At 41.9% G+C, this 13643-nt stretch overlaps 1 protein-coding gene across 1 annotated transcript; it reads right to left on the reverse strand.

Moving 5' to 3' along the window:
* Positions 1-8278: 8278 nt before the first annotated feature.
* On the reverse strand, positions 8279-12235 carry LOC123132040 (protein FAR1-RELATED SEQUENCE 5). The gene is made up of 7 exons (XM_044551788.1): positions 12048-12235; positions 11611-11970; positions 10809-11073; positions 10029-10719; positions 9481-9938; positions 9084-9374; positions 8279-9000 (listed from the first exon to the last, which is right to left on the reverse strand). Exons 3-7 carry the CDS (start codon positions 11001-11003, stop codon positions 8392-8394), a joined length of 2244 nt encoding a protein of 747 aa, XP_044407723.1. The 5' UTR covers positions 11004-11073; positions 11611-11970; positions 12048-12235; the 3' UTR covers positions 8279-8391.
* Positions 12236-13643: the final 1408 nt, after the last annotated feature.

Below are 13643 nucleotides of genomic sequence, written 5' to 3' on the forward strand. Positions count from 1 at the left end.
CATGCATGAATAACTTCTCCTACCCTAAGTGGAAAATTCATTCGCTAAGTCCTTTATAAAGTGTTGAACGTGAATAAGCAGTGCGTGTCATATAATTAAGTGCAATACATGCATCAGCGAAGTACTCAATAAGTTGTGTACGCTCGAGATAGTTCTATATGTTTGACATATAAAGTGCGGGAGGCAGATGGATAAAGTGTATCTCTCAGGCGATTGTATCTCTCAGGCGATTGATTTCACACGCATGAGTGTAAGTTCCTTGTAATATTATGCAATACGGTATTTTCATTTATGATGGAACTCTAAGTGCGGAAGAATGCACGGATAACTTTTCCACTAAGCATTACGTGTGTTCCACATTAAGTGCGTCATTCCTTCTAGTAAAGTACCGAGATTCATATAGATGTTGTTAAAGTTCTTTCTGTTCAGCAAATCAATTGCGAAACATGCGTGAATGACGTTTCAAACATAGATGATGAGGTCCTTTGATACCGCCTTTCTGGTCGACCTCTAAGTGCGACATATGCACAAATAAGTTTTACATTAAGCCCTACTTGTCGTCTAACTTATGTGCACCATTCCTTCCAGTAAAGTCATAAGATTTGTATGGACGTTGCTAAAGTTCTTTCTCTTCGGCAACTCGGGTGCGAATGTGCGTATTATGTTTCAAACATAAATGATGATGTTCTTTGCTAAGTCTTTTTTTGAAACCAAAAAGTTCAAGTGTTGTCCTAACCAAAATTGAGAAGTTATTAGTGGTCTATAAATTAAGTGTGCCTCCCTCTTTGTGGAAAAAACTAAAACATGGTATGAATGGCGGTAAAGTTCTTTCCGGTTGGCATCAAAAGTGCACAATGTTTATTGACAATGTTTCAATCCGAACTAACAAAGAGGTGAATAAGCACTTCGTGTTATATAATTAAGTGCACCACAAGCCTTGGCGGAGTAGTCAACAACTTGTGTACGCTCGAAAAAGTTCTCTGTGCATAACATATGAAGTGCAGAGCGTGCATGAATAACTTCTCCTACCCTAAGTGGAAAATTCATTTGCTAAGCCCTTTATAAAGTGCGGAGTGTGAATAAGCGATGTGTGTCATATAATTAAGTGCACCACATGCATTAGCGAAGTACTCAAGAAGTCGCGTACGTTCATGAAAACTTCTATATGTTTGACATATAAAGTGCGGAAGGTAGATGTATAAAGTGTCTCTTTCAGGCGATGGAGTTCACATGACCTCGAAATACTCAAGAAGTTTCGTACGGTCGCGAAAATTTCTATATTTTTGACATATAAAGTGCGGAAGGTAGATGTATAAAGTGTCTCTCTCAGGCGATGGAGTTCACATGACCTCAAATGCGCCACACGCAGTTGTAAAAGTTCCTTGGAATATTATGCAGTACGGTGTTTTCATTTCTGGTCGACCTCTAAGTGCGGAAGAATGCACATATAACTTTTCAATTAACTAAGTCCAATGTGTGCTCCAAATTAAGTGCGTCATTTTTTCTGGTAAAATACTAAGATTCATATGAATGATGTTTCAATTATAAATGGTGAGGTTCTTTGGATAGTCCTTCCTGGTCGACGTATAAGTGCGAAATTATGTACGAATAGGTTTTACATTAAGCCCTACATGTCGTCTAATTTAAGTGCGACATTCCTTCTATTAAAGTACTAAGATTCATATGGACATTATTAAATTCCTTTCTGTTTGGCAACTCGGGTGTGGAACGTGCGTGAATGATGTTTCAAACATAAATGATGATGTTCTTTGCTAAGTCATTTTTGAAACCTAAAGATTGTAGTGTCGTCCTAACCGTAGTTGAGAAGTTCTTAGTGACTTAAACATTAAGTGCGTCTCCCCTCTTTGAAAGTTATTAAAACCATCGTAGGAAGGGCAGTAAAGTTTTTTCTGATTGGCATCTCAAGTGCAGAACGTTCATTGACAATGTTTCAATCCTAAATGACAAAAAATTGATTCAACACCTTATGTCATATAATTAAGTGCACCACATGTCTTAGCGTAGTACTCAAGAAAATGTGTACGCTCGAAAAACTTCTCTATGTATGACATATAAAGTGGGCAACGTGCATGAATAACTTCTCCTACCATAAGTGGAAAATTCATTCACTAAGCCCTTTATAAAGTACGGAACGTGAGTAAGCAGTGTGTGTCATACAAATAAGTGCACCACATGCATCAGCGAAGTACTCAATAAGTTGTGTACGCTCGAGAAAGTTCTTTATGTTTGACATATAAAGTGCGGAAGGCAGATGGATAAAGTGTATCTCTCAGGCCATGGATTTCACATGACCTCAAATGCGCCATACACATTAGTGAAGGTTCCTTATAATATTATGAATTACGGTATTTTCATTTCGGGTGCAAACGTGCATGAATTATGTTTCAAACATAAATATGAGGTTCTTTGCTAAGTCTTTTTTTGAAACCTAAAAGTTCAAGTGTCGTCCTAACCAAAGTTGATAAGTTATTAGCGGTCTATACATTAAGTGTGCCTCCCTCTTCGTGGAAAGTACTAAAACATGGTATGAATGGTGGTAAAGTTCTTTTCGGTTGGCATCAAAAGTGCACAATGTTTATTGACAATGTTTCAATCCGAACTAACAAAGAGGTGAATAAGCACTTCGTGTCATATAATTAAGTGCACCACATGCCTTGGCGGAGTAGTCAAGAACTTGTGTACGCTCGAAAAAGTTCTCTGTGTACAACATATGAAGTGCAGAGCGTGCATCAATAACTTCTCCTACCCTAAGTGCAAAATTCATTTGCTAAGCCCTTTATAAAGTGCGAAAAGTGAATAAGCGATGTGTGTCATATAATTAAGTGCACCACATGCATTAACGAAGTACTCAAGAAGTCGCGTACGTTCGTGAAAATTTTTATATGTTTGGCATATAAAGTGCGGAATGTAGATGTATAAAGTGTCTCTTTCAGGCGATGGAGTTCACATGACCTCGAAGTACTCAAGAAGTTTCGTACGCTCGTGAAAATTTCTATATTTTTGACATATAAAGTGCGGAAGGTAGATGTATAAAGTGTCTCTCTCAGGCGATGGAGTTCACATGACCTCAAATGCGCCACACGCATTTGTAAAAGTTCCTTGGAATATTATGGTGCACCACATGCATTAGCAAAGTACGCAAGAAGTTATGTACGCTCGGGATAGTTCTATAGGTTTGACATATAAAGTGTGAAAGCTAGATGGATAAAGTTTCTCTATCAGGCGATGGATTTTGCATGACGTCAAATGCGCAACACGCAATTGTAAAAGTTCCTTGGAATATTATGGAATACGGTATTTTCAGTTCTGGTCGACCTCTAAGTGCGCAAGAATGCACAGACAACTTATTAAGCCCTACGTGTGCTCCAAATTAAGTGCGTCATTCTTTATAGTAAAGTACTGAGATTCGTATGGATGTTGTTAAAGTTATTTCTGTTTTGCAACTCGAGTGCAACATAAATGATGAGGTTCTTTGGTAAGTCCTCCCTGGTCGACCTCTAAGTGCAAAGTCATGCACTAATAAGTTTAGATTAAGCACTACGTGTTGTCTAACTTAAGTACGTCATTCCTCCTAGTAAATAACTAAGATTCATATGGACGTTGTTAAAGTTTTGTATGTTCGGCAACTCGGGCGCGGAACGTCCGTGAATGATGTTTCAAACATAAATATTGAGGTTCTTTTCTAAGTCCTTTTTGAAACCTAAAAATTCTATTGTCGTCCCAACCGACGTTGAGAAGTTCTTAGTGAATTATACATTAGGTGTGCCTCCCTCTTCGTGAACAGTACTACAAAAAATGGTATGAAGGGCAGTAAAGTTCTTTCGGGTTGGCATCTCAAGTGCACAACGTTCATTGACAATGTTTCAATCCGAAATGACAAAAAGGTGAATAAGCACTTCGTGTCATTTAATTAAGTGCACCACATGCATTAGCGTAGTACTCAAGATCATGTGTACGCACGAAAAAGTTCTCTATGTATGACATATGAAGTGTGTAGCGGCCATGAATAACTTCTCCTACCCTAAGTGAAAATTTTCATTTGCTAAGCCGTATATAAAATGCGAAACGTGAATAAGCACTGCGTGTCATATAATTAAGTGCACCACATGCATTAGCGAAGTACTCAAGAAAATTCTATACATTTGACATATAAAGTGCAGAAGGTAGATGGATAAAGTGCCTCTATCAGGAGATTGATTTCGCATGACCTTAAATGCGCCACATGCATTTGTAAAAGTTCCTTTGAATATTATGGAACATGATATTTTCGCTTCAGGTCGACCTCTAAGTGCAGAAAAATTCACGGATAACGAGTCCATTAAGCTCTATGTGTGCTCCAAATTAAGTGCGCCAACATAGTAGTAGTATAGCTTGTTGGAGTAAAACATGTACTTTTGATTTTATTTATCAAAAATCCTAGTTCATCGCATGGTTTTGTTATCATAACTCTGTTTCATCAAGTTTTATTCTGAAAGTGATATGAGATTTTAGCCAAGCTGTTTTTAAATTTTTGAGCAGGCATGTAATTCAGGCAATAGATGAGCTCCCAGCCTCCTTAGACTGGCATGGGCACATCAATAAGGGCATGGAGCCCATCAAAGAGGAGGTCGGAGCGGCGTTGGACCTGGATCAACTCATCTAAATCAAGCGGCCAGCTACGGCTGGGAGTCCCCAACGCTCCACCTGGACGGCGTCGGCTGGGAGCTGCAACAGCTCCACATGCAATGGCTGGCCAGGGACCAGACCTCGACAGGAACGTGTTGCCCTTTGAGCCGGTGCAGAGCGACAAGTTCATAGCATCGTTATAGTTTTTTGCACAAAGATAGACCCTGTAGTACTACTGATCAGGTGAAACACATCGACGTGGCACTGGTACTGAACTGAAGCAACGATTTGTTCAACAAAATATGATCCAAATAGAAAATGAGTGGGCATATTAGTTTCTATAACAAGGAATCGTCGCCGGTTTTGTGCCATTCATGTGTTTTTTCCTATATATAGGATTGCTCTTTCGTTTTGGTTTGTCAAGATTTGAAATGGTTGTGGTGGTTAATATCTCTGTAGGTGTTCTTTGACCTCGAGAATGGCAACCAGGAGCTCAAGAGCGACGTCAAGGACCTCTACATCAACCTCGGGCAAGTAAAGACATGTTTGAAGTGGAAATGTATCCATTACAGTTAGTTGTTGTTGTCAACGATTTTTTTGGAGAAGAACTAATAGTATGATAGTGAAGTAATCTAATTCAATTTCCTTTTTCATTGCAACCACTTAATTTCAATCGGGTCAAAATAAAAAATCAAAGACAAAATTTTTCAGCCATAAGTAGAACACCGGAGCTAATTGATACACCATTTTGAAAATTGATACACTGTTGCAGGGAGAGCAGCACACGCAGCGGTGGTCAAGGGCTTAGTACCTGTTGACCTCGTCCGTGGTCGCTGTTGGTCGGTGAAGGAGGCATGCATGAGGTGGTGCAAGGGCATGCTGGTGACGGAGTCGCGCATCATGAGGCCGGGTGAGTAACGCTCGGGAACTGCCGGGCGCTCAGACTGACGCGGGATTGGGTTGGCGCGGTGACTCAAGGAGGAGGATGTAGTTATGGGGGAGGGAGTGACGACGGAGGGGCTTCGATGGCCCAACGAGACCCTACATCATAATCAAGGAGGACCCTACATCTAAAGAAAATAGAGCAGTCTATATCATTAGTCTATTACTGGATTTCTAGAAGAAGGAAAAAGGGAGAAATGGTTGTTTCTGCTACTCTACATTTGCTTTAAAATTGGTGTACATATATCAAGAAGAAGTTGGTTGCAAAAGTGATCAAACATAACATTCAACACAAACACATTGGTTTTGTAATTAAATGCCTAAGATCTTATAATTTTGAATTAAATTGTTTGATTATACAATCAGTTCATATTATTTGGTGTAGCATGCTGTTTAACATTTTAGAGTTCCATCCTTTTTAGTAACGAAATAATGATGAACTCATATTAGTGGATCCATAAAAGTGTATGCTATTAGTTTGACGAGGTTATATAGCAAGGCAATTCTTATTTGACGAGAATAATGAAAAACCAAGAAGCAAAAGAAGATAAATTTGGAAAGAAGAGATAATTTTTCGCTCGAGGGTGGGGCTGTAAGGAATCCGTGGCACGAGTAAACAAAAGCATCTTGGTCGCCATATAGAAAAACATCTTGGTTGCCTCCTCTCTATCTCGCCCATCTTGTTGCCAGGCATGGAAGAGAGGAGGGAGAGCCGAGGAGCATGGTGGCCTCTGGCTGTTGCCTGGGAAAAGGTAAAGGCCGTGGCACGACTGTCCGTCGCAATGCCGCTGCTCCTTGCGTGCTTGTTTCCCTCCTTACACCCCCACGTCCAACTCGATCTTTAGCTGCCGCAACGTCGTAGATGACCAAGTCTAGCGCCCACGCCCGCCGCCATCTTGTGAATGGCCAACTGATAGCCGATGATGGGGAAGGTTTTGATAGTATGATAGTATGATGTGTGTTAGCTGATTGTCAAGAAAAAGATGTGAGTTAGTTGAGACCGCTTTATTCTTGGTTATTTTAGCTCCGTGAGTAGCATCTTAAATTTTTCCAAAATCCCGTGGCAACGCACGGGCGTTTTACTAGTATTATTAGTTGCTCAAATGAATATGTCTAGCACTAAAATACATCTAATATATCTGTTTGAGCAACACATAATATGAATGGGAGGGATTAGGTGTAAATTGGAAGTGGCGGCCCCGGCAAGGCCTCGCTACTCGCTAAGACTACGTCCGAAACGGGGATGACATGGCTTGCAGCCGTGTAGCCAGTAGAGAAAGAGAAGAAACTTGATCGACGCGAGTGGATGGCCTTTTAGCTCCGGCTCCCACTCGGATTAGATAGCTACCTCGCTGGAGGTGGAATGGAAATATTATGCGGTACACAATATGTCAAGGCTGAGATTTGACCCTTCGGCAATGGAGAGATACACTCTGGGCCCACTCAATATTACGGTATCCAACATCGTGTGGCAGGTATAGTGACTAAGGTGTTAGTCGCGAGGATACCGGGATAGAGAGATACACTAAGGAGTTTTAGAATCAAAATCAGGATGTCGTATCCCTTGTTTGTAGGAGGGTTTCTGACGAAAGGAACAATGCTCTACTAGCCCCTTATTTTGCCAAGGATGTTCGTATGGCTCTATTTGATATTGGTGCTTTAAAGGTTTTGGAACTTGATGGGCTTTATGTAATTTGCAATCTGAATTGCGACCTATTCTCTTTCAATGCTATGATTTTTTTTCCATAAAAAAATACTATGAAATTCCATTCCCATTAGAATATTCATTGACATGTAAAAAAGAGGAAAGCTCTAATATGATAGAAAATAATAATCTATTTTAACCCATTTGCGAGAAAGCGTGAACTAAGAGACTTGAAATTTTGACTTGAACAATAAGAATTTACGATTTGTATAGTCGGATTGAAATTAGCAAGTAAATTGGTTGTCTTATTTTTAATATAAAGTATTGCAATATCTATGAATTACAAAATTCATTTAAGTGAAAAAAAGTGCATTACAGGCGTATGATCATTACCCATCAAGCAGGTTATTCGATTCCACCTCTATACATATAAAAAAACTAAAAGAGAATACATAATAATACAGTGAAACATTTATAGAACACCTATACCAAGCACACGCAAGGGAAACATAGACGGGCAAGTGAAATCCAATCCACGAAATAATTTAATCCATCGAAGATCAGTGTATCGATTGCTCCTAAAGATGGGAATGCGAAAGAAGATGTCGATGGATTCTATAGCGTGAGCATGCGGTGCACCCCCGAGGGTCTGCTAGACCGGTTGATGCTCCCGGCTAGTTGGCGGGCGGCTTGGTGAGGTCATCGGATTTCTTGGTGTGTGTGGCGAGGTTGTAATTCCAGAGGAGTCATTATTACAAGGCATAAAGAGGGAGGTCATAAGCGCCTATACCTTAAAATAGTTTTTTGATGGATTCAGAAGACATATCTTGTAGAAAGTGTGTGCATGACCATGAGTCATTGTGTTATATCTCATCTACACCTAGTGTGAACATTGTTTAATAGATTGTAGCAGCAGTAGTAGCAATTCATGTTGTTTCCGATCATAGAACAGAACGGAAGAACTTGTATTTTGCACAATCATTTAGTTTCAGCTGTGTTTGTTCCATGATCTTAATCAGATTTCCAAACATAATAATGAAACATCTGTCACATAACACGTTGTCACACTGACAAGCAGTCTGTTTAAAAAGATATGGAATTCGAGGATCATCATTACATTTCCAATACACATCAGGACATTGAGTTTATGTCCGAAGTGCTTTGATTTGTTAAGCTGCTCATCTAAACCACGATTCAAATGTTCTGTTGCATTGTGTCCTGATGTGTCCAAGTACGCCACACTTCCCGCACTTTGGTTCTTTCCTCTGCTTCTTGTTTGATCCGTCATTTGTTGGGCACTTCCCAGAGTTGTGTCCCTTTCCCCTGCAAGTTTTACAAAACTTGGTTCTTGGATTGCTCACTTCATAGCCTGGCCTAGATCTTGCGTTGGTAGGTCGCCCACGATCTCTCTTGCGAGATTCTATCCTCATTGATGATTTGAGATTAATGTCGCCTGCATCAACCCCGTTGATATCAATGTTTTCTTTACCTAGTATATCCTCTAGTCCTTTGCCATCTTTCTCAGTTGCTTTTTCTTTGAGATCATCCCTTGCATCTGACAGCCTTACCATTGCAAGGTCGAAGGCCTCAGGGTTGCTGTCACCCATCCTTACAATATCAAGAGCTGTTGTGTAAAGTGTTGTATGCCTGAAGGTAGTTGATTCCAGGATAGGGCTGTGTCCCTTATATATTTTCAAGTGCTCAGGTAAATCTTCACATGCGTTTTTAGTCCACCTCCTCATGATGTGCTCTTCTGGTATCTTCGTGAATTTCAAGTGTGCCATTACCTGAAACATTAGTTAGCACGTTTTAAACAGATTCAATAATGATCTTCAAATTCTAACATAACCTTTTAAGGAAAACATTTTACCCGGATCGCATGGCAGCAGAGCAAACCCATATGCTCATACATTCCACACTCGCATTTGAAGATATTCTCAGGTTGATGCACTTTGACATTGTAAGATGTTTTTGACCAGCTCTCTCTCCGCTCTGCAAAAAGGTGTGTGACACAATATGTATCGTTTATGACCAGAGTGTTCTCGACGTAGTAGGATGCAGATTTGAAGCATGCTTCTTGGAACTGTTTGAACAGCGCAGGTGTGTAAACCTTCGCAGCATGCCTCTCCATAGGCAAACCGGTCTTGAGCACTGTGCTCACCTATATTAAGAACAACGAAAATTATAGTCAGAATTGTTTGTCCCAACAGTTAGAAAAAGTAAGCTAATAACTTAGTATTTAGTACAGTTAAGGCCATTAAACACACCAAGTGGCTTTTCTTCTCAGCAAAATTTTCTTCTGAATCACGGTCAAACTGAAGTTTCTGGTAGTTCCTAACAAACATGTGCATTGAGGCACCAGCAGGTACAAAATTCTTCAACATGTGGTTAGCGCTCTCTGACCGTTGGGTGCTTGTCATCCTCGCGCAGAATACACCTGCAAAATATGGCTTTGCCCATTTCTGTCGGAGCTCGTATATCTGTGTCAACATTGGGTGTTCCTGAAGACCATACTTTTGAATCAACTTTGCCCAAGCTGCTTTGAACTCTTCTACAGTGAGCATATATTCCAATATCTTGTGTAGTTCATCCCTGAAATCTTTGTTCTGTGTGTATACAGAGCCAAGGGATTCCTTTGCACGACGCAGCACATGCCATTTGCACCACCGGTGCTTCGTTCCAGGCAATACTTCAGCAATAGCCAACTCCATGGCACGGCATTGGTCTGATAGGAATTTTATGGTCAGTACGTGATAATGAAGGTACAAGATAAATTACATGTTTTGAAATGCATTAGGAGGCTCCAATTATTTACCTGTTAGGATAGTTACCGGTGCTTTACCTCCCATTAATGACACAAATTCCTTGAATACCCACTCGAATGATTCTTGCTTCTCGTTCCTCATCATAACGCCTCCTAATATTATGCTCTGGAAATGATGGTTGACCCCAACAAATAGTCCGAATGGCATATCGTACTGGTTTGTACGATATGTTGTGTCGAATGTGATTGCATCGCCAAACATTTTGTATTGGTATCTACTCCTTCCATTTGTCCACATAAGAGCCTGAATCTTGCTGTCGCCGTCGACAAGAACACTGTCAGCAAACATTGGGTCATTCTTCTTAAGTTCAGAGAAGAGTTGAACTGTTTTCCTTATGTCATCATCTGCAGTTTCTTGGTTCATCCTCTTGCACATGTACTTGAGAGCTCTCTTGTTGAATGGTACACTCTCCATTGATCCAAAGAAGCTTGCCATGACACAAAAAACCTTGGTTATCCCAATGTTGTTGCTCCTCAAGTGCTTGACAATATCTTTTGTGTGTGTGTCAATGTTCCTGTGTGATGGCCAATGTAGTTTCTCGCCACACGATGAGGACAAATGGTGGTTGTGTTCAGATCTAAAATCATGTATATACCATCCATTGTCGGCTGTGCGGTGTAGCCTGATCAAGGCTTGGCAGTTGCAGGCTACTGACTTTGTGTTTTCTTTCTTTGGCCTTCCCTGAAATTATAACGGTAGCGCAACATTAGTATTTTTAGTGGCTAAGAAGCATGTCATCCAAAGAATCACTTGATGCTGTCTATACTCACCGCACAGCCGCAAACGATGTCCTGAACGGTTCTGCTCTTCTTTGCATTTGTCCTAGATTGACCATATCTGATGCCAAACCCAATCTCCCAAGAATAAAGATTATAAAATTCAAATGCCTCCGCAAGTGAGTCGAACTCTCTTCCAATCTCAGGGGCGACAACTTGTCCAGACTTCCTTTGAACAAATTCACGCATTGCTTTTTCGAGCGCACAGACCCTTCCCTATTTAGGCTGCCGCTGATCTGGTATTTTCCCACGACGTATCCTGACAGAAATGAAAGTAAACTTCTCAGGGAAAGACTGAGTTATGTGGCGAATCTTATCTGCATTTTCATGAAAGACTAAGTTTCAATATGATTTTTGCAGAGCTATTTGGAGTCCTAGATGACCATAAAAAGCTGTCACAACCCATAATTCCTCGCATGTAAAACTAACCATACTGCACATACAGCAGTTACCAGTTCATGGAGTTCTGAACTTTATGGCTGCTCAATGTTATATGATTAACGAGATATGCACACAAGCTACAAATGGTTCAGACCAAAAAGTTCAGTATGTAACCCAGATTAGAATCCAAAGTCCAAAAAACAGATTCAGTCCCAGCTTCCTCTACTGCAATGTAAATATTGCAGTGATTGGAGTTGCATATAGACACAGTTTCTTTCACTGAAAAAACCACCATGTTGACTGTAATCGCTGATAAGTTAGTGCAGTATGCAACTCCTTGTAATCGGTAACCACAAAGCATTCAACAGGATGCAAAGGAAAAGAACATGGAGACCTAAGCGGCAGATGTGGTTACCTTCTCTTCCATGGACATTGGTCAGGACGAGATTGGTCTGACTGAACCAGGTTTGGCTTGTTGGTTTGCTCTGACAGCGGCGACTCCAAGCATTCATCTCCTGACCAAGTGTATCCATCGAGCTCTGGCGTTGGCGAGCGGAGCTTGGCATCGTCGTTCTCACAATTCACCTCGCCGTCGGCCTCATAGATGGGGGAAGTTGGATCTGGTATGGTGGGAGAGGACTGAAATTGATCCTCGGTGTCGATGCCGCCCCCGCAATGGTTTCCGCCCTCCGTCCAATCTGTCTCTCCCACATACTCTTGTTCTTCTTGCTGGGTCCAACAGAGATTTGGATCTTGGGAAGGGATGGAGGAGAAGCTGTCCGCCGGAGGGCATGTGAGATGAATCGTTGAGGAACAAAGATTTGAATGGATTGCCAATGGGTTTGAGCATACCTTAGAAGTAGTTGGGTGAACGATCCAGGCGCGAGGACCATCCGTGGCGGCGGCGTATCCATCGCCGGACGGGAGATCTTTTGCGGAATTCTCTCCGAAATCTCGGAGCTCTAGTCAGGAACTGGGAGCTGTTCAAATTTTGAATGGTTTGCTCCTCCCATAGGTTGGGGTCGTTTCCACAGCACAGGTATGGGCCGCCGCTCGTATCTGAATACGTATGGTAGGAATGGTCTCTGTATTCCTGGCGTATTGGTTTAGGAAAAGATGCGAGGTGGGGTCGGAGGGAATTGCCACATGGGCTGCGGGTCCGGCTGGTGTGGATCCACACGCGCTCGCGAGCGGTTGGGATAGCCGCTGTGAACGGAACGCGAAAGTAAAAGGCTTTATCGGGTATGTATCTGGTGTTGATGAAGGCGGCGTATATTTCAGTGATCTCTGACACCTTGCGCACTCGACGGCTGCGACGGATTACGCAGCTTGGTTCCTTAGGAGTGAGTCCATGCAGCTAGCATTGTGCTGCAAATGCGGAGCCAATACCGGATTTCAGGGACGTCGTCCGCGTCGGCGTCGGCGTCAGCCACGCTGGCAGGCCGGATGGCGGGGTGCATATCGGATAGCTGAAAAATCCACCAGCCAATAAAATAAGTAAGTGGCTCGCTAGTAATTCCGGAACATTAATGGAGATAAAAGGAGACAATCTAGCATGAAGATTATACATGAAACGACGGAAATCACAAACAAAGAAAGAATCTCACGGGATGCATGGATGGAAATTGCAGGGCCATACGGAATACCTTATTTGTTGTTGATAATTGCCCCAGATCCCATTATTTCGGTGCAGATGTGATTTGGAGAGAGAGAGATCTTTGGATGGCATCGATCCAGGAAAGGCTGCGCCATAAAAATCGGGACATCCGGCCAACAACTAATCGGGTTCAAGATTAATTACGTTTTACTGTGCCCGATCCGTTTAGGAATGCACGAATCTCAAAGAATCTAACGGCAATAGAGATGTAGGTAACTACCACCTAGTGGTAGGATGTATTTTTCCTATGTGTGTGTGTGTGTGTGTGTGTGTGTATAAGATGCACGCACATATGCATTGCTTGAGTATGTATGCATACTCTCTGTAAATGTATGTATGCATTACAAAATTAAGAAAGTGATAACAGAGCATCTGAGTTTCCATATGGAACAGGGAGGGGTGGTTGTGGTTGTAACAGCAAAGTGTTTTAGCTCACTCCAGCCTTGATCCGGCAAGAGCATCTGAGCTTCCATATATATGATCATATCTTCAAAAGGAAAAACTTCTTCCTGAATCAAGCTAGCTCATATCCGGAGAGAAAATCTTCTCCGAGAAAGAATGTCATGTGCATCAGGAGAAGCTTCTTGCAGAGTCATGCCGTGTGCAGCAGAAGAAGCTTCTTCGTCGGTATAAAGAGAGGGGCAGCCCATCGACTGTCACAACTCACAAGCAAGAGGAAGAACTAGAACCAATGGAGAGGAAGAACAGGAGAGTGAAGGCTGCGGCCGTCTGCGTGCTCCTCGCCGTCCTGCTGTCGGCGCAGCAGCTGCTGGTGGCCGGCGCCGCGCCGG

The sequence above is a fragment of the Triticum aestivum genome, chromosome 6A (genome assembly GCF_018294505.1).
Source record: "Triticum aestivum cultivar Chinese Spring chromosome 6A, IWGSC CS RefSeq v2.1, whole genome shotgun sequence".
Classification (NCBI taxonomy): domain Eukaryota; kingdom Viridiplantae; phylum Streptophyta; class Magnoliopsida; order Poales; family Poaceae; genus Triticum; species Triticum aestivum.